The sequence below is a fragment of the Sciurus vulgaris genome, assembly GCF_902686455.1.
Source record: "Sciurus vulgaris genome assembly, chromosome: 4".
NCBI classification, from domain to species: Eukaryota; Metazoa; Chordata; class Mammalia; order Rodentia; family Sciuridae; genus Sciurus; species Sciurus vulgaris.
The window spans coordinates 38,436,646-38,458,809 of NC_136464.1; the positions used below are offsets into that span (position 1 = coordinate 38,436,646).

The following is a 22,164-nucleotide window of genomic DNA, read 5'->3' on the forward strand; positions in this document are numbered from 1 at the left end:
TTTGCAGCAATGCAAAGAGAGAGCCTACAGAGTGGGAGAATATCTTTGCCACTCATACTTCAGACAGAGCACTAATTTCCAGAATCTATAAAGAACTCAAAAAACTCTACACCAAGAATACAAATGACCCAATCAACAAATGGGCTAAGGATATGAACAGCCACTTCACCATGTGAACAGAATGTTCACCATCTTTAGTAATAAGAGAAATGCAAATCAAAACTTCCTGAAGATTCCATCTCACCCCAATTAGAATGGCGATTATCAAGAATACAAGCAACAATAGGTGTTGGAGAGGATGTGGGGAAAAAGGTACACTCATACATTGCTGGTGGGGCTGCAAATTAGTGCAGCCACTCTGGAAAGCAGTGTGGAGATTCCTTAGAAAACTTGGAATGGACCTACCATTTGATCCAGCTATCCCACTCCTTGGCCTATACCCAAAGGACTTAAAATCAGCATACTACAGAGATACAGCCACATCAATGTTCATAGCTGCTCAATTCACAATAGCCAGACTATGGAACGAACCTAGATGCCCTTCAATTGATGAATGGATAAAGAAACGGTGGTATATATATACAATGGAATATTACTCAGCTATAAAGAATAATAAAATTATGGCATTTACAGGGAAATGGATGAAATTGGAGAATATCATGTTAAGTGAGATAAGCCAATCTCAAAAATCCAAAAGACGAATGATCTCACTGATAAGCAGATGATGACACGTATTGGGGGGTGGGAGGGGGGCAAGAATGGAGGAAGGAGGGACTGTATAGAGTGAAGAGAGGTGGGAGGGGTGGGGGGAAGGAAAAAAAACGGAATGAATCAAACATCATTACTCTATGTAAATGTATGAATATGCAAATGATATGCTGTTACTATATGTACAAACAGAAACAACATGTATCCCATTTGTTTACAATAAAAATAAATTAAAAAAAAAGAAACTTTAATTCTTTTTGATGCTACTCTAAGTGGAATTGTTTTAATTTCATTTTTGGGTTGTTTATTCCTAGTTTATTCATGATTTGCATACATTGATTTTTATCCTGCCAACTTGCTCAACTTATTAGCTATTAGTTTTTCTGTGGATTCCCAAGAGTTTTCTATACATAAGACTACTTCATTTGCAAATACTTTTACTTATTTTACAGTCTGGATGGATCCCTTTTTCTTGTCTATTTGTTCTAGCTAGAACATCTAGTACAACACTGAATAGAGGTGATTAGAACAGAAATCATTGTTTTGTTCCTGATTTTACAGAAGTTTTCAGTCTTTGACCATTAATCCTAAGTTTTACATGGATGTCTTTATCTGGGTAAGGACGTTTCCTTCTAATTCCTAGTCTGTCAAAAAAAGGATGATGAATTTTGTCAAATGCTTTCCTTACTCTATGAGAAGATCATGTAGTTTTTTACCCCTGTACTTTATTAATAGGATATTAATTAATTGATTGATTTTCATTATGTTGAGTTAACCTTGGCTCTGGTATATATTCTTTTCTATATGCTGTTAGATTTAGTCTGCCAACATTTTGTTGAGGAGTTTTGTATCTATGTTTATGAGGAAAATTGGTTCATACTTTTTCTTTTCTAAAACTTTTTTTTTTTAACATTTGCAAAACTGTGATTAAAAAACACATCACATTGAATGGATTAAGGAAATATGGAATACATAAACAATGGAGTTTTACTTGGCCATAAAGAAGAATGAAATTCTGGAATTTGCTGGTAAATGGATGGAAATGGAGATCATGCTAAGTGTAGTGAGCCATATTCAGAAAATCAAGGGTTGAATTTTTTTTTTTTTATCATAGATGGAAACTAGAGAGAAATAAAGGGGGAAAAAAGAGGGAGAGGGAAAAGGGGATATCATAAAGATATAGGGAACATCAGAGGAGCAGAAGAAGGAAACTGAAAAGGAAGTTTGGGAAAGGGGAGGAAATGCAGAATGAATTCAACAAAATTATGCTATGTGCACGTATAAATATACCACAGTGAATTCCACTTTTATGTATATCTACAAAGCACAAATAAAATAAATAAATACACAAGTAAAAGGAAGATCAGTAGAGCACAGGAAGACAAATGGGAGAGAGAAGGGAGAGGAGGGGGAAAGAGGGGACACTGGGGACTGAAATGGAGTAAGTAAAATTCCACACACATATGATTTTGTCAAAATGAACCTGACTACTATGACTAACTATAATGTACCAATAAAAGAAATAATACATAACATAAAATTGACTATCTTAACCATTTTTAAGTATATCATTCAGTAATGTTAAATATACTCACACTGTTGTGAAACAGAAGTCCACTACATTTTCATCTTGCAAACCTGAAACTCTATACCTATTAAACAACTACTACCCCTTTCACCTACCCTTCAGATCCTGGTAACCACCATTTTATTTTCTGTTTCTATTAATTTGACTACCTCACATAAGAGAAATCATATAGTGTGTCCTTGTGTAACTGGGCTATTTCACTTAGCACAATGTCCTTTGAGTTTATCCATGATGGAGGATGAAACAGGATTTCCTTAAAGCTCAGTAAAATTCCATTGTACGTATATGCTACATTTTGTTTATCCATTCATCTGGTGATGGACATTTAGGTTGCTTTACTTGTTGGCTATTGCGAATAGTGCTGCTATGAACATGGGTGTTCAAAAAGCTCTGAGACAGGTTTTCAAATTTTTTTGGATATATATATCTGAATTGTGGATCATATGATAGTTCCATTTATAATTCTTAGAGGAAATACCATACTGTTTTCCATAATGATTACACCATTTTAAAATCCCACCAACAGAACATAAGGGTTTCAATTTCTCTACAGCATCCGAAACACTATTTTCTGTTTCATTTTCATTTTCTCAAAATAAAACAAAAACAAAAAACAAAACAACAACAACAAAAAGGGTATAGTACCCATCCTAATGAGTCTGAGGCAATGTTTTATTGTTGTGATTTGCTTTCTTTGGTTAGTAATATTGGCTATTGTATATCACATTTAGAGAAATGCCTATTTAAATCATTCGCCCAATTTTTAATCAGATTGCTTCATTTTTTTTTTTTTGGTTAAGTTGCAGAGTTCTTTATATGTTCTGGATATTATCTCCTTCTCTGAGATATGATTTGCAAGTATTTTCTCCCATTCCACAGGTGCCTTTTCATTCTATTGACCATGTCTTTTGATGCATAAAAGTCCCATAGTTTTTTCTCTTACTGTAACATCTTTGAGTCGGTACCAAGGTAATACTGGCCTCAGAGAATGAGTTGGGAAATGTTCTTTTCTCTTTTATCTTTTGGAAAATTTTGTGAAAGACTGGAGCTAATTCTTTAAATGCTACCACTTCATCTCTTTTACTTGCTATTTATCTATTCAGTTATTCTATTTCTTCCAGGGTCAGTTTTGGTAGCTTTTATATTTTAAGGAATTTTCCATTTCATTTAGACTATGTAATTTGTTGGCATACAATAGTCCTTACAATCACTTCTGTTTCTACAAGGTTGATAGTTATGGCTGTTTCATTCTGATTTTGATAAATTCATTCTTTTCTCTCTCTTTCTCTCTCTGGTTCATTCAGCAAACAGTTTAACAATTTTGAATTTTGTTGATCTTCTCAAAGAACAAACTTTTGGTCTTTAAAATTTTTCTTTTCCTATTGTCTACTATATTCTAATCTAATCTTTATTCCTTCTGCTTGATTTTAGTTTTCTTCTTCTTTCTATTTTTAGGGTATAGACTGAATTATTAACTGAGACCTTTTTTCTTGTGTTAGTCACAATATCACTGTGTATGCAGCAAACCTCCTATACTCAAATCAGATTGACAACTTTGCTTTATTCTTCACTTCTTGCTTGTGCAGAGACTCAAGGTCAGCAGTAGGTACAAGCTTAGGGCCTTCTCTTGTCTTCCCTGAGCATGTACACAACCCTATGACCTTCTAGATTCTAAGGAATGTGCCAGAACTTTTCAAAGCTCCTACTGACATCTCATTCTCCCATTTTTCTCTTAAGGTTAGTCTACTGACTGCCTATGCCTCAGACAATCAGGAAGTTAAAGTATGTTTCTATAATTATTTTGGCAAATGCCCCTTCTTCCGACTCTTAGAGGAAACCTTTTCCACTGGACAAGTTCCAAGTCAGGTCAGATACAGACATCTTTGAAAGTGGGGCTTTCCAGGAAACAACGAGAGAGGACAAATATTGAAATTTTTTTTTTTTTTTTTTTTTTTTTTTTTTTTTTTAGTAATGAGACTGAAAGAACTTCACCTGTTTTGCCCCCTTGGTGTCTAAGAGGCTGCAATAGGAAAGCAGGCTGTTAATTTTTTCAAGGCCACTGCAGAGCTGGAAAGTAGGGGATGAAACTAAAGCAAGTTAAAATGACACAAAGCCTCCTGTTTTCACAAGACAGCCATCTTCTTGATTAAATGCTCCATGGGCTGCTGTAAACCTTTGGTTAAGTATCAGATCTCTGAAAAATTGATCCTAAAAAAATGTTTCCAGCTTTTTCATTACTTCTATGGAAAAATCAAATTTTTGTGGAGGTTCTTACTCTACTGTTTTTACTTACATCCTGTTTTTGACTTTTATATTCATATTATAAAAGCAGTAGGTATACTGTATAAACTATACAACTACTCTGCCACCACATTTGAGAATCACAACCCATTAAAGCAGAATAAGTTGGCTGAGAAAGCTATGAGGCAATACAGATTAGGTATCTTCCCGTGAGGAGTTTTCAAGGACATATCATATATCGCAAAAGAGAAAAGACTATTAGTGCCTAGCATCCTTAGGAACACACTTAATATATAATAAATTAAGCTCTAATTGAATGATAAATGTTAAGCCTTACATAATTTCAGAAAAGAGACTCAACTAGGTGAAAAAAATAATGAGAAGAATAAGGATCTCTGCTTGGGTCTGGACAGAAGCATAAAGTGATGAGGAAAAGAGGGAAGAAGATACCAAAACGGAAGGATCAGTCAAAAATTTAGAGTCCTCAAGGAACTGATAACACAAGTCTTTATACATTCTAAATGCAAATCTTTTGTCGGATATACATACACACACACACACACACACACACCCCTTATATGTAATGTAACTATTATTGGTCTTGAGAAGTGAATGGAATTATAACAGGGTAGGGGTGTTAGTGGAAGATAAACTTAGCAAGAGATGGGCTAGTTGCAAAGGGCCTCCATTGATAATGTAGGCAGTGAAGAAGTAGTCTGTAGGCAAAAAGTTGGTAAACCTTGGCCATGTCCTCAGGTCAAATCTGGCTGATCACCAGCTTTCCTAAATGAAGTTTTATTGAAAGACAAGATCCCCATTCATTCACTATTATCCACAGCTACATTAGTGCTGCAATGAGTAAGTCGAGTAGCTGTAACATAGACCATCTGGCTTATAGAGCCTAAAATATTTACTCTCTAGCTCTGAAATTGGTCATGATCCATGCCCTTACCTGCTGACTTGCCCTTATTCAGGCAAGTGGCACTATCCCTAGATAACAAAAGGAGAAACCACTTGAGAAACTATGTTCCAAAATTAGATATGAAGGTGAGTGGCACTAAATGGAGAAATTTAGCAGGACTTAGTGCCTGGTTGAAGGAAAAGAATAAAAGGTCAGGGATAATCCCAAGGTTTTGAACTTGTATAACTGGTTGAAAGATGGTAGTTAAACCTCAAATTGAATCTCTGGAGTTAAGTTAGGTTGAAAGTATAATGAATCTGCCTTAAGACATGTTAAGTTTGAGGTGTTAGTGAAATTCTCAATAAGCATTTAAAAGTAGAGATACAATACTTCAACTTAGGAGAAATGGCAGGATTGGTAAAAGGGATTTAAAAGTTCTCTGCATAGCTGATGACAGAAAAAAAAATGGAAGAGACCTTAAGTACTTGAATATACATATAAAAATGAAATTAAAAAGCAGAGTTAGTGGAGACAAAGTAGGAAAAGCCTGGGAGCAAGGTAAGAACTGGGGTAGCACAGAAGTCACTTATAAGCTAAGAAAATTGTTTTGAGGAAGAAGGTATAAGAATGATGAAAAGTATACAAAGGAAAGAGTGAATGGATAAAAGGCCAACTGAAAGTAGAGTCAGAAGACAAAAAGGAGAATATTGAAGTGGGGTACTTATTTTTTTAAGATGAATTTCTAACCTTCATACTAGAAATCATTGTTTCACAATTATTTATGAGAATATATTTGACCTTTCCATTTATTTAACTTTCACTATGAGATAACAACTCATGAATCAGAGAGCTAAAAGATGACCACAGTCTCTTTGAAGAAGAACCTTTAAGAAGAGATTATAGAAGTAGCTGGGGAGAAGAGAGAGACAGAGCCATAAAGACCCTCATGAAAACACAAAAGGGGAGATATGCTGCACTGGAATGTAAAAAGCAACAGGGAGGACTGGAAGGACAAACAGGGACTGTGGTCATTTCTCTAAAGGTGGTTATACTTTATTTCATACCATGTCCAACCAATTCCTCATTAACTAAATCAACAATCTTATTGTATTCTGTCTCCTGGTATGTGTAAGACCTAAACAAGTTTCTGAAGCAATAGGTTTTTTCTCACTACTTACATCATCATTGCCTAATATTCACTTGGTGGATAAATAATCATTGAATTACCATGATCATATATATTATTTGTTGTATGGTGCTGAGAAAACTTAGTTTTAGTTGAAAAATTATTTGTTTTTCATTTCCGAAGAGGAACATACCATTAAATGTATTACTAAAAAGTTCAACCCACAGATCTTCAGATTTATGTACTGGGAGTAAAATAAATTAGAAGAAATGAACAATGGATATAGACATTTGAAAAATACAGAGAATGCAAAGAGAAAAGCAACCTTCTCAATGGCTCACATGTGCTAGAACAAAGTGACAAAAAATCTAGAGATAAAAATAGTAAACACAATGTAATTAAAGTTGACTACAGTAGAAAGAATAAAAGTTATCATTCGAGTAATATTTAAAGACAAAAATTCAATAAAGCGAGTAGGGTATTTTAAGATGCTTTATGAAAAGGGTCAATTAACAGACACAGAGGGAAAGAGGATTAGAAATGGAGAGTCTATAGGAAATAGTGAAGAGCCTTCAAGAACTTTAAAAGTTCACAGGTACTTTACAATACCCAATTTCACTTCAAAACCAATTGAATATATTCATAAAACATATTATCCTTGGTATGGAAAACTTGCTGAGTTGCAAATTAAAATAAAAAATAAAGGGCAAAATTAAATGAATTACCTGAGTCTGAGTAAGTAACCAAACTTTAAAAAGAGGAGAAACAATGCATGTGAACTCCCAACAAACCATCTCACCCTACTCAGGATGGAAATTATCAAGAATAGAAACAATAATAAATGTTGGTGAGGATGTGAGGGTTTTACACTCATACACTGCTCGTGGGAATGTAAACTGGTGCAACCATTATGGAAAGTAGTAAAGAGATTCCTCAGAAAACTTGGAATAAAACCAACTTTTGACCCAGCTATCCCACTTCTCAGTTTACAACCAAAGGACTTAAAATCAGCATATTACATGATACAGCCATGTCAATGTTTATAGCAGCTCAATTCACAATAGCAAAGTTAAGGAATCAACCTAAATGTCCTTCAACAGGTAAATGGATAAAAAAATGTGTTATATGTTTATATATATACCATGGAATATTACTCAGTCTTAAAGAAGAATGAAATTATAGCATTTGCAGGTAAATGGATGAAGCTGGAGAATATCATGCTAAGTGAAATAAGCCAATCCCAAAAAGCAAAAGCCAAAAGTTTTCTGTGATATGGGGATGCTAATTCACAATGGGGAGGGGGGCTCTAAAAGAATAGAGTTACTTTAGATTAGGTAGAGTGAGTGAAGGGAGGGGAGAGGGTATGGGGCTAGGAAGGATCCTAGAATGAATCAGACATTATTACCCTATGTACATATGTAACTATACAACTGGTGCGATTTTATATCACGTATAACCAGAAGAATGAGAAATTATACTCCATTGTATATGATATATCAAAATGCATTCTACTGTTATGGAATTAATTAAAATGAATTTAAAAAATATAATTAAGACAAAAAAAGGAGGTGGAGAGGAGAAATGGAGATGTGATTCTTGCCTTAGCCACTAGATGGTGGCATTGGCCCAGGATAATTAGTACTTGAAAAAGCAATTGCTTTGACCATTTGTAGATATAGGATTGTCAGAGAAGAGCATGCTTTTGGGATATAATAGTGAAAGCTTTGAAAAAAAAAAATGTTTTTTGAAGCATTAGACAATTCCACAACAAATTATCAGGGGCTTATTATAAAATTATCATTTAAAAGTACAACTGTATTTGTCCACTCACCTTTACTACATTGTCCCCTGATTGTCCATTATTTCGTAAACAATCTAGACATATAGCAATTTGTGGGTCACTTCTATGATAGTCTTTATCATCTTGATTTTCATCACCTTCTTCTTCTTCTTTAGGTTTATCAACTTTTGAAGTATCATCTATATAAAGGAAACCAACTTAGATGTAACTGAAAAATTCAAATTAATCAACATTGCTTGACAAAAATCAACTTTCCTAACAGTTTTTGAAGAAAAATAATGAAAAGTTGTAATATATTTAAACTGCTCTAATGAACTCAACAATGAAATATTAAAAACAAACAAAAAAACCATTACAGACTTACCAGGGCCTAACATTTTTAGTTTATTGGGACAAAGGAAAGATTCTAGACTAGCTAAATCTGGTCACAAAAATAACTTTAATTAGTGATTAAGCCCATTTTAGAAAGCAGACAGGATATAAAATTACTTCCAAATGTAGTATGTCTCTTCAAATTAAAAACCAAGAGTTCCTTTTAAATTATAAAATATTCTCTTTAAGTTCTTAAAATTTCAAATTATTAGATATGCATAAAGTCAGCTAGTGAAAAAATGAGAATTGTTTTTTAACATGTATGTAACTATGTAACATGTTAAATCTTCATTAAAGAAAAGTATGTAACATGCTAATAGCTGTGGCATATAAACAATGACACTGTGCGGGGATGCACTCACTCACTAGGTACATGGGTTTGTATCATCTGAGCTCTGCCTACAAAAACTTCATTCCAGAGGATCAGCATATAGAAAAATCCCCTGGTCTGGCTCTCAGTCACATCTGTTTCCTTTCCTATTAAAATGAACTTATAAAATTAAAAAACAATTTAAATTCCTGATTATTTGATTGAAAGCTTTGGCTATTTCTTGCATCAGTTTCTTTTTTCTCTCCAGAAATTATTGCTATAATCAGCTAGTCAGTTTTCTCTTTTATCTCCCTTTTCTTGTCCCAAAGCTGGGTTTCCTCTATTTCTAATTACTCTCAATTAGAGTGACTCTAGATTTGCATAGATTTATATAAATCTCATGAAGAAGAGGTCAATAAATAAAAGTAAAGGGGTACATGAATTTTCTGCATGAGAAAATTTGCATTTGAACAGAGATAGATATTGGTTCACCAAAGCAACAAAAAGTTGCCAATTTGAGAGATGTGGTCAGATACAGACATAAAAAGTTACCTTGCCCATTTTCTTGAGGCTTATTTTTCTTCCAAAATTCTGATTCACGCTCAAGTTCTTCTAATTTAAAAGAAAAAAAAAAAGTATAAAAACTATAGGAACAATCATGAAATTTTAAAGAGAAATGTTGATTTCATAAAACACAAAAGTCTGCAAGAACCTAAAGAGCAACTTACGTTCTCGTAGTCCAGGTACCAGCTTAAATATAATTTCCTCCAATGTATTATCCAACCTTTGGGGGGGGGGGGCAAGAATATATACTAACAATGAAAACATCAAAATCACATACATAAATAGTTTGAGATTTATTACAAAATACAGAACACAGGTGATTTTAGCATACCTGTTATACCAAACTCTGCTACATATGGAGCACACCAATTTCTAGCTTTCCCTCAGTGAGAGACTTATTTTAAAAAATGGTCCCAGACCCTCAGCTCTCTCAATATCCTCCCTTGATTAAGGGGTAGAGTCTATTTTCCAACCCTGAGAATACAGGCTGCCCTTGAAATTTGCTAAACAGAATGTGGCAAAAGTGACCCTGTGCTTAGTTCTGAGTCTACCTCAAGAAGCATCAAACACTTTTGCTTGCTCTCTCTCAGAATCCTGCTAGCACAAAAATAAGGGTGGAAAATGAGACAATGTAGAGGAGAGCCAAGTTGCCCTGCTTAGGCTATCTTAAGACTAGTCCATAGACCATCCACCTAATATGTGACAGAACTTAGCCAAAAGCAGCAGAGCAGCCTACCCAACGTCCAGCTAACCCAGTCATACATGTGAGCCCAGAAAAAACCAAAGTGACCTGCTGACCCGTGGAATTATGAAAAATAACAAATGCATAGTGTCTCAAGCATTAATTGAGGGATGGTCCGCTATGCAGCAACAGCTGATACACTCGCTCTCAAGATCTCTACCATGATTCTGGCTCCTTTCTAAAAAGGAAATTACCTCCATTCCTCTTTTCTTAGAAATTTAGACCATTTGTTATTCTACCTTCCTAGATAAGATATTCAAATACTTACCTTGACATTTTGTTTTCTTTGCCTGCTATATAACCCTTCCTTTTCATGGCTGTATTCCTTCAACCCACTCTTTTGCTCCCACAACACCCTCCTCTCACTCCATCTCCTTGACCCTGCTCAACAGCGTTACTCTTCTGTGACAAATATGCATAGCTTTTTCATATCTAAAAAACCCAAAAACTTATGTTTAACTCATTATCTTTTCGAGCTATTATTCTGTTTCACAATCCTTTCTCTTAACTAGAAGAAATTCTATTTCACAATCCCTTCTCTTAATAGAAGAAATCTAAAAGCATAATTTATGTTATTTCTGTCACATATTCTGTGTTTTGCTTCTTTTACTCTCAAACTTTCAAAATTATCGGTAACTTCATACTAAATAGGCTTAAAACTTTTTTGTCATCTATTTATCTTTTAATATTTTTGTTCTAATTAGTTGTACAGGTCAGTAGAATGCATTTATACATTTTGATAGATAATACATAAAGGGAGTATAATTTCTCATTTTTCTGGTTATATATATTGTAGGATCACATCAGTCATGCAGTATATATGCACATGAGGTAATGATGTTTGTTTCTCTCTATTATCCTTCCCCATGCCCCTTCCCCTCCCTTCACTCCCCTCTACCTAATATAAAGTAACTCTATTCGTCCCTAGTACACCCCACCACCACCTTATTGTGAATTAGCATCTGCATATCAGAGAAAACATTCGGCCTTTGGTTTTTTGGGTTTGGCTTATTTCACTTAGCATAATATTCTCCAACTCCATCAATTTACAGCAAATGCCACAATTTCATTTTTCTTTAAATCTGAGTAATATTCCATATTTTTATTCATCTGTTGAAGGGCACCTACGCTGGTTCCATAGTTTAGCTATTATGAGTTGATCAGCTATAAACATTAACGTTTTGCTCCTGTCTTGCTCTGCAGCAGTTCAGCAGTGTTGCTTATCACTGCCTCCCTCAAAACTTCCATTCACGGTTTCTTTTCTCTCTCTCTTTTTTCCTGTCTGTACTTTCTTTGTTTCTTAGCATCTTTCTTTTTACTAAAGTACTCTTCTGTGTGGGCAGGGGATTGGTCTAGGACCCCCCACAGGTACACAAATTTCTGGATGGTCAAGTCCTTTACATGGTATAATTTGCACGTTCCCTATGCACATCTTTCCACATACCTTAAATCATCTCTAGATTACTTATAATACCTAATTCAGTGAAAGGTCACAGTCAATATACTGTATTGTTTAGGGAATAATGACAATAAAAAGTCTCTTTATGTTCAGTAGAGATGCAATTTTTTCCCCAAATATGCTGAATCCAAGGTTAGTTCAATACATGCATGAGAACCAATGGACGCAGAGAGCTGACTGTACTTCTAAATCTGAGTATTCTCCATTGCTCTGAACTCTGCACTCTTTAAACTTCTCAATAAGCCATCTTTCTTAAGGACCTCACCTACTTCTGTGGCTTGAAACTAACATGTAGGCAACTAACTTCGAGTCTATCACCTCTCTACTGAGCTCCAGTTCCACATTGCTAACAGAAGCCAAATACCTCCATCACCTCCTTTTGTTCATCTAGGTCAAGACCATCTCATCAACTGTCCTACAATAAAATATTGAGTATCCCCTCCCCTACCCCCTACTGTCTCATTTTTAAAAGTGAATTTCTAAATGACACCACACTGTTTCAAACAGGTTCAAAATGAAAGCATTTTCTTAACTTTTCTCTCTTGATTCACACACTTCTCACCAAGCTTCACTCACAGCTCCTCAAGGTTTTTCTCACTTATCTTTTACCCCTTCCTTTCTCTAAGTCAACACCCTATTTCCTTTAACTTGATGTGCTTATAATGATTTTTTTCTGGAGTACTCATTTGATTATTTCCCAGTTCAGAGACTAACTTCTCCCTACTACCTGGCATAAAGTATTTACATAACTTGAGTTCATTAACAGGTGCTATTTTCCCATGTCTCTCTTCTCTAGCCAACTGGCTTATTCAGTTATTCCAAGAATTCCTTCTATTTTCCAATCTGTTTTTCTCCCTCATGTTTTTCAAACTCTGTTTCAGATGCTCTTCTTATGCTCCAGCCAAGCCAATGTTAATCTTATTCTTTAAGATAACTCAAATACTAACTTATTAACAATGTTTCCCCAATTCGATAGTAGTTGTACACAATAAACAGTACTTTTCTTCCTAACATTTTAAAGCCGAACACATATACATAATTTCAAATCAAACTTCCCTACAAAGTTTACATTAAAATTTAACATTCTCAGGCACCATCTTCCCTATACTTGATTTCTACAATCCCAGAGCAACCACTTTCAAATCCAACCTTTTTCTTCTAGTACTTACTTTCATATTTCTGTTTTTAAAAAGGCATGCTTTTTTTCTGACTTCCTTTTATGGAAGACAGAGGTTTAATTCTATTATATTATTTCATCATTTCCGTTCCTCCCAACATACACTTTCCCCCCCTCAGAACTGGGAATGAACCTGGAGGTACTTAACCAGTAAGTCACATCTCCAGCCCTTTTTATTTTTTATTTTGAGACAAGGTCTCACTAAGTTGCTTAGAGCCTCACTAAGTTGCTGAGGCTGGCTTGAACTTGAGAACCTCCTGCTTCAGCCTCCCGAACTGCTGGGATTAAAAAGCATGTGCTACCATGTCTGGCCATTCCTCACCACTCTGATGTTCTCACTGCTCTCTTAATACAGTTTTAAGGGATGTGATCCACAGGCAGTTATTAAAATCACTCCCTTGCACATACCCTTGATTCCCTGTTCCTCTCTCACTTGTTCATAATTATTTGGTACAATCATAATTCTAATTAAATTCAGTTCTCCATCAACTATGTACTCATGCCTAGAAAAGAAAACAATCATCTCCCTTCAAATGCAAAACTACAACCTATATGTGTCTTTAAAGCCAAGAAGAACAATACTACACTTTCCTTATCAACTTACCTCTTGGACAACACACTTCTTTTCTCTCTTAAGCCCTCCATGTCCTCTTTCATCATTCTTACTATTGGCTGATGAACATTTTCTCCTCAATGGGAAATAATGAAGCAATGGAAAACAAACTTCTACAGACTGTTGCCACTATATCTACCCAGAGCATCTGCATCTGAAAATAACTGCACTTAAAATCACTCTAAGGGGCTAAGAGAAACTTATAATTTTATTTTGTAAATGTATTTCCTAAATATTTAAGGTACAGTCTTATTTTTAACTCAATAAAATACTTTAAAGTGAAATAAAATTCTTTAAAAGAATGATCATAAAATTCATAATACATATTAACTAAGACATCAAGAAATATCATGATATATAATAAAAACTAACAGCTTATACAATTCATTTAAACTTGAACTTTAAAATACATTTCCTTACCTCAACATTTCTAATGGATTTGTCTCATGAACTTGGTTGCCACACCTTGGACAATCATTGCTATCTTCAAAGTGCTGGACAATGCAAGTCTTACAGACTAAGAAGAAAGAAGAGGTTAGGTTAAAATGCATCACTTAAACTCTCACAGTTAAATTTCTAAATGTAATTAGAAATAGTCAAAAATTACCTACAACACAAATGGAATACTATTATTTAATCAAACTTTATAAAACCTTAAATTTATCACACTATAAAAAACCCAACTGAAATGAAAGCCTATTACACAAAATAAAAAGTATGTCCATTTTGCTTAATGTTTTTTATTAAATACTACTCCACTCATATTCCTTTAAAAAAAGCTGGCATATTTACACAAAAGAGGTTCTCCTCACTTAAAGAATTAAAAAAGAGAAAAGTAGAAACCGTTATGTTTGCTTTTACTACTTTTGCTAAAAATCAGTCTGGATATAACAAATAGTTCTTAATATAATTTAATAGAACTTGAGAGTTCTCAACATGTTGGGTTAGTTTTATTGATAGGGAGTTACAATGGGAATTTCTGGTCCTTGCAGAATGTGATGAATCAGTGCTCAAAGTACCATAGTTCTGTGCAGCACAAAGTACAGGTAATGGTATCAGACTGGTACAAGGGCATGAGAGTAAACTGGAAGAACAATTGAGAAACTGAGAGGGATAATTAAAATTTTAAACACAGATTCTAAACAGAGACAATGGAAAGATGATTTGTGGATGTGGGGCCATAAACCTATATAACCCCAAATTTCTTTTAAGTAATACTAATTTCTCTGGTTATGACTCTTTCACTTTTTAATTTATTATGTCAACAGTCTTGCCTGAAAACCTTAGATACATTTACAGCACCTGGACTATAAAATTTCAGTTCAATTCCCCTTCCTAATACCCTCCTCCATGTTATTACCCAGTATAATCTGAAATTCTCATCAGCTATAGATTAGTTACTCCACCATCCTTTTACAATTGCATTCCAAGCTACTTCTTTCTCCCTCCTCATGCCCCCCATTCTAAAAGTAAAACTTTACTTAAATGGCTGGTCAAGAGCAAACAGTAGGATTCCTATCGCTGAAATTAGGTCTTTAAATTCAAACCTATCACTGGCCAAACTAACAGTAGTGAGACAAGAACTTACCAGGTATTTTTTATTTTAAAATCATTTAGTATATGGAGAAAATAACACCTTTGCATTTTCACTTATTTATTCATTGGTTCAAGAGGCATTTATTGAATACTAGGCATGCTAGGAGCTGGAGATAAAGAAGTAAACAAAACAAAGTCTGCATCCTTATGAAGCTTATGTTCTATTTAGAAAGACAAGTAAATAATTGAACTCAGTGGTAAGTAATGTTTTTATCACCTCCTCCCCAAAAAAGGTAGAAATAGGGTCCTGGGGGTTGGTAGCTATTTAGATAGAGTAATGAGGTAGGCTTCCCTAAGAAGTTGACAGCTGAGCAGATTTTTTTGTGGGATGAGTACACTTGAGTCCCACATTCCCTACCATTCCGCATTTCCTATTGCTATTTAGAACAACATCCCCTTCACTATAATTCTCCCAAAATATGGGTCAAAGAGAGAATCAGAAAAACATTTTTGAAAGTTCAGATATGGAAAATTAACTTGCTGTTAACATGTACAATTGAATACCTTCACTGCCCCCCAAATCTCTTGATCCCAAAAAGGTTTCTAAATACCTTTTAAAAAGTCAAAATAATTTCTAAGAATAGAGGGGATACCTTGTTATACCAAATTGACGTGGAGGAGAGAGAATTTGAATTCCTTCAAAAGACTGGTATTTGCTCTTTTCCCAGAAACACTAGATTAGTCTCTGAGCTTTGGGAAAGGGGCAAAAAAGGACAGATAAGAAACAAGAGTGAAGGGGTTTTATACAAAGCCTGATCCTGACCTGAAGTTCTGATCCTTGTGGTTCAAATGTTTATCACATTTAATGGATTTAGTAATCCCTGGTAGTGTACCAGCCTTGATCAAACAGAGAGGTACATGTAATGCCCAGAGCAAATCCTCATGTAGGTTAGCCAAAAAGCTAAGGATAGGACCCTATCCTACTAGGGATAAAGATACTAATCCAAGTTGCCTGATGAAGAGATATGAGGTTCAAGCACCCAAAGATGCACATGGTTTTAAGAATAGGTTATGCTAATTGCTCTAGGTCAAAGCAGCACCAGTACCCAAGAACACTGATGGGGAATACTAATTTATATTCTAGATCTGCACAGTTCAATATGGTAACCACAAACCATAAGTGGCTACTGAGCACTTGAAATGTGATTAGTTCAAGTTGAGACAGGCTGTAATTGTAAAACACATATATCTATAACATTAAATGTGAAATAACTCAATATTTGTTAATTACATGGTTGAAATGACAATATTTTGGATATTGGGTTAGATATATTATTACAATTAACCACTTGTTTCTTTTTTAAAAATGTGACTACTAGAAAAATTTTAATTATACATGTGGCTCAAATTTTATTTCCACTGGAGTGCTATTCTAGATGGAGACAGAAACTCCCGTCAAGAAGTAAGTTTACCTTTCATACCAAAATTTGAGATAAAGTATATTGTTCCACTTTTGCAGATGAAAAAGGAGAGGTTTCTGTAGGCAAGCTCACCTACTTTTTTTTTTTTTTTTTTGTAATGGGGACTGAACTCAGGGGCACTTAACCACTGAACTACATCCCCAGACCTATTTTGCATTTTATTTAGCGACAGAGTCTCACTTAGTTGCATTGTACCTTGCTGTTGCTGAGGATGGCTTTGAACTTGCAATCCTCCTGCCTCAGCCTCCCAAGCCGCTGGGATTACAGGCATGCTCCTCTGCACCTGGCTCTGATATGAATTTTTTAAAAGTTTTTGTTTGGAGGCTTAAGCCAAAAATTATTTTCACTAAAAATCTCTTTTCAGATAGTCTTTTAAAAAGAAAAATTAAAGATGTTGAACAATATAATATGCTTAGTATTTTTTCTTTTTTGTTTAATTTGGTGGTGTCTGTTGTCATTGCTATTATCATCAACACATAAAATGATTATGTGCCAAGCACTCCTCATCCTCCTCCTCCTCCTCCTCATCATCATCATCACACACACACACACACACACACACACACACACACACACCATATAGGTATATACATGCATATATTATATATATATACATATATATGTATACATATATACACACATATATTGATCAACACCCATTTAATTCAACACTATTTAATAATTTGATCCTCACTACAACCCTATTAATTAGCATTATTGGGCCTCCTAGAGATGAATAAGTAGGAAATTATAGCAAAATTATCTAAAATCATGAAGCCACGAGTGGTGAAAGCAGGATTTGAATCCAGAGTTCATTTTTTTTAAACCAATGTATGTCTATAGGACACATTTACTTCTCATTTTATTTCCATAGATCTACAATATATAGAATAAGAATGCCTTAGAAAGCCTTACACGTCAACTTATACAATTAGATCTTTTTTTAGTATATTTTGCACAAAATATGCCTTTCAAGTAGTTTATTTGTTCCTTTTTAAAAAAATCTAGAAAATACATCTCCCATGTGGCTTTAAAAGCTGTTAAAGCCTAACCTTATATAAATTAGAACCTGAGGAAATCCAGGACAGAAGTTCCATTTAACTGAAAAAAGTAAAATGAGAATTTGGTTTCTCTTAGATGTTTAAAAAATTTCTAATCACTAGAAAACTGACCTGTGAGTCTTAGTTTATAATTTGAAATCTATAATAGCAGTAGAGCACATTAAAAAACAAAACAAAACAAAACAAAACTTAAAGACTTAATCCAAGCTCTCTAAATACTGCACTTGTTAACTCAGCTGGTTCCAGAATTATGCTGAAAAAGTTCTAGTCTATGACTGAGTCTAAGTATCAAAACCAACTAGAGTGTCCATTCTCACTAGCCAGTCTAAAAAGAGATCCTACAGCCACATGAAACACTAGGGTCAGAAGTGGAGTTAGGTTCACCAAAGAATATCCCCAGTTGGAAAAACACTTAAATAACAAGTGCTGACATTTACTGAGCACTAACTAAATATCAGGCTCTGGGCTCAGAGCTTTGTATGGATTACAGAATGGACTGTTACCATCCCCCTTTGGCAAATGTGGAACACACACTCAGACTGGACAGCCTGAGCAGGTTGCCTACAGCTGCCTGCTATGTAGCAGAGATGACATCCATTCCCAGATGGTGCAGCTCCAGACTTAATATCCAAACCACTATGCGATTTGTATCTTAGAATGAATAATATTTGGTCCCTGGCATCAAGAGAAAACTGTGCCTTGGAAAGCTGTTTTTCTCAGATTTATATGGGCATCACAATCACCAGTGAGATTTTTTAAAGAATAGATTTGTAGGTTCTACTCTAGACCAGGTGGAATACTTGGGAGATTAGCACTAGGACTCTACTCTGCAAAGACTTCTCACTGATGTAGCCAGATAAAACTGGGAAACACTGGCAATGAGGCCAGGAGCTGGTCACAAAAAACCAAAACCAAACAAACAAAAGAACAACTTTCCTGGCTAGTACCTTCCTTGTTAGGTTGCCCCATTCCAGGATCTGGCTCTCTGCTAAACCATAATCAGAAGTCATTTTATTATAATCATTAGGAAATCATAGCCACAGGATAAGATATAATCAAATCAATATGTGACTAATGCACCTACAATGGAGATCTATGTGAGAAGCTAAGATAGTACAACATCATTGTTCCAAATCATCCTGATGCAGACTGCCTTGATCTGAACCCCAGGTCTGCCAGTCCAGTAGGCAAATTACTTATTTTGTGCCTCTCTGTACAATGGAGATAATGAAGGTACTTTTCTTACAGAGTTCTTATAGGGATTGAGATAATATATGAAATGTTTACTGATTTGCATCATCTGGTAACTTGTAAGCACTTAATATGAGCTGTTACTATAAATTAGATTGCTGAATGAACATAAAATCATAAGAAGGAGATCAAGTATTAAATACAAACTATGATTAGTTTGATATGCTATCTTAAACAATGGATCATCTCTCATTAGTTAGTCTTAATACCCTACCAGCATTTCCACCCAGGGCTAGTCTTACAACTCAAGTATGATGTTTCAGATACATTGTTTCACCTCAATGGAACTGCCTAGCTTTTCATGCAGGACACTTCTTTTTCTGGGATGGGGTGGAGTGAGTTTCTAAGAGTCACCAACACTTCTCTGTTAGATCTTCTGTCCTTAACATCATGTTTAAACCAATACCAGTCCAGCCCCATTTGTGTAAAAGCTAGCTTGCAATCACTAGTCTCATCCCAATCATTTGGAATATACTTACTTTGATACATTATTATATATGGATCTCACAGATGAATTACCAAAGAGTTATTCTATTTTTCAAGTGCTTGGGGGAATCCCCACAACAGGTACAAGACTATTTACTGTTGCTCTCTGGGATATATGACCCACCCATATCTCTTGTGTATCAGAGAACAAGCTTACCAGTTTTGATAGCATAAAATAATTGATGCAGATTCTTTTTGGGCACAAATTCTTATATCATGGATAATAAAACAATAATAGCCTTTTCTCTCCTGTTCTTGACATTGTTTTTCATTGGTAATGTTCTGTTTATTAAAGCTGACTAAGGGTTGACTTTCTTTGTTCAAATCATCTGGTTGTACTATTTTTTGTTTGTTTGTTTGTTTTATCTTTTAGCTTAGATGCATGCTTTTTTCTCTTTTCCTAAGCATTTAACTTTCTTTTTGTTCTGTGTGTTTGTGTGTTACTGGGGATCAAAACCAGAACCTCATGCATATTAGGCAAGCACTCTACCACTGAGCTAGATACTCAATTCCTATGTACCATTCTTGAAAATACTCATTCTATATATTATTTGTCTTGAAAATTATCTGGTAACAGTTTATAAGTAAGATACAATCATGTGCAAAGAAAAGAGGTATCAGTTTATTGTATTCCTACATGTGAAACTAATATTAATTTTTAAAAATCCAGAATAGCTGTAATTTGCTTCCATGAATCAGTACCTCCTTGTTTTACCTACATAAAGAACCAATGAACATCTTTATTTCTCTTATGTTGTTAAATCTGGCACATCTCTTTCAGAGACTGACAAGAATTGCAATTTCACAGAGAACACTGAGTATGGCATTATTTTCTAAGTAGAATACTATATTCCCTTTTGTTGTTGTTTGTTTGTTTTGCTAGGATAAAGGAATAACAGCAAACTAGAGATTTTTGATCAGGGCCAAGACAGAGTCTGATTCAAGCATGGTATTGTAAACTGAGTAGGCCAGGAGACCTTGAAAGGTCTAAGAGACAGGAAAGATTACTCACTTCTTAGTTTGGCTTGTGGAATTAAGTTGGGCTCCAAGGTCTAGACAGTTGCATAAAGCTTGAGTGTGTGATGCCCTCATTCCTCTCCTTACCAGTATAAATTGTATGATCACTCAAGATAATCACTTCCTCATACAGTCGCCATAGCTCTGCTCTTCCCCACTTCTACTTTCTTGTCCCTCTGCTATAGTTCAGTTGTGGACCCCTGCCCATCCCCCCGGGGTTCCTATGTTGAAAGCTTGGTCTCTAGAATGATGTTGCAAGAGGTGGTAGGACTTTTAAGAGGTGGAGACTAGTGGGAGGTCCTTTGGTCATTGGGTACACTAACACTGAAAGGGATTAAGGTAGCTCTCCTGCAACCCCTTGGTAGTTTTCACAAAAGGGCTGTTAAGAAAAGAACAGGCCCAGCATCTCCCACTCTCTGCTTCCTGGTTTGAGAGGTGACCACTTGCTCCTACATCTGCTTTGGCCATGATGCCAAGCCATCTGTTGCCATTTCCAGAGGCCAAACCAATGAGGGTAGCCCAATATTGAACTCAACCTCCCAAACTGTGAGCTAAATAAACCTCTTTTATGCGCAGTCTGCCTCAGGTATTTCACTACAGTAATGAAAAACTGATAAAATGCCCTTTCTTCTTTGGTCATACTTGCTTAATTAAACTACAATTCTGTCTATATCCAAATCTCTCTATATACTGCTTCTATAAGATGATGGCTAGACATCATGAGAGAAAAATATGCAACCATGCTGATTGCTCTCTCACCTTAAATTCATGACCATGAACCTCATGAATTGAGTTTTCCATCTGCCAGGCAGTCATACTCAATGCCTCAAGTCCATTATACTCCTTGCCAGTACTTCTTATTTCTTCTCTCTCCTCAAACCCCTATCATATCCTCCATTCTCACTTCCACTGAAGACCTCACTTCCTATTTTATTGAAAACAAAAGGAAAAAGGAAAAAAAAAAAAAAAAACCTGTATCAAAGAGAACTTGCACCACCACACCTGCTCACTTACTAGCATCTATACTTTGTGCTCTTGCCAGTTTCCAGAAATTCCACATACTCATCTAATGTCAATCCCTGCCCTGTGCATAAGATCCCCTCACCATAACCTATGAGAACCTACTGAAGATTCTTATAACATTAAAACATTATTTCCTCAATGTGAAACAAGCACTTTTGTTAGTTATACTTCCCTCGACAGCAGTCACTCCATTTTTGTTCTCCTCTGCACTAAAACTCCTTGAAAGAGCTACCTATACTTACTCTTTCAATTTGTCTCTTCCCATTTTTTTAACCCTTGCTTTTATTGAAGTTAAGTGATTATTTATTCACAGTATAATGGTCAAAACTGGGAAATATCTTTTTCTACAAAGTTAGACTGTATTTATTTATAATGCTTACATCTAACCTTCTAGCTAGACTCTTAAAATACCCATATATTCACCACAATTACTTGAATACTTTTGTACTTTCCTCAGTCTAACATTGATATTAGTCCCAACTCATTCTGAACTATATATTATTTATTCTGAGGTCAATACAGAAAATAATGTCACTTCTTTACTACTGCTCTCCCCAGTTTTGTCCTTTGGTGTCAGCTATGATGCTTTTGCTCAACCATTTAGACATTCTTAGCCAACACAGTTTTAAAAGTTAAGACAACCTTACAACTAACATAATTCATCTTTAATATTATTACTAACAATAGGTAATATCCATATTATTTAA

General features: G+C 35.1%; 1 protein-coding gene across 12 annotated transcripts in view; it reads right to left on the reverse strand.

The window, feature by feature from the left end:
• The window catches only part of PCGF5 (polycomb group ring finger 5), a 105,402-nt gene that overhangs the window by 23,309 nt on the left and 59,929 nt on the right, over positions 1 to 22,164 (reverse strand). For 11 of the 12 annotated variants that reach the window (XR_013763545.1, XM_079138275.1, XM_079138267.1 and 8 more), the window contains 4 exons: positions 14,023 to 14,119; positions 9,776 to 9,831; positions 9,600 to 9,659; positions 8,396 to 8,544 (listed from right to left, as the gene is read on the reverse strand). Coding sequence is in view for 11 of the 12 variants with exons in the window: in XM_079138275.1 (XP_078994401.1) it covers positions 8,396 to 8,544; positions 9,600 to 9,659; positions 9,776 to 9,831; positions 14,023 to 14,119 (362 nt within the window). In the remaining variant the exon portion in view is untranslated. Of the gene's footprint in view, positions 1 to 8,395; positions 8,545 to 9,599; positions 9,660 to 9,775; positions 9,832 to 13,593; positions 13,941 to 14,022; positions 14,120 to 22,164 lie in introns of those variants that run through there. The other variant, XM_079138269.1, reaches the window with a different exon arrangement.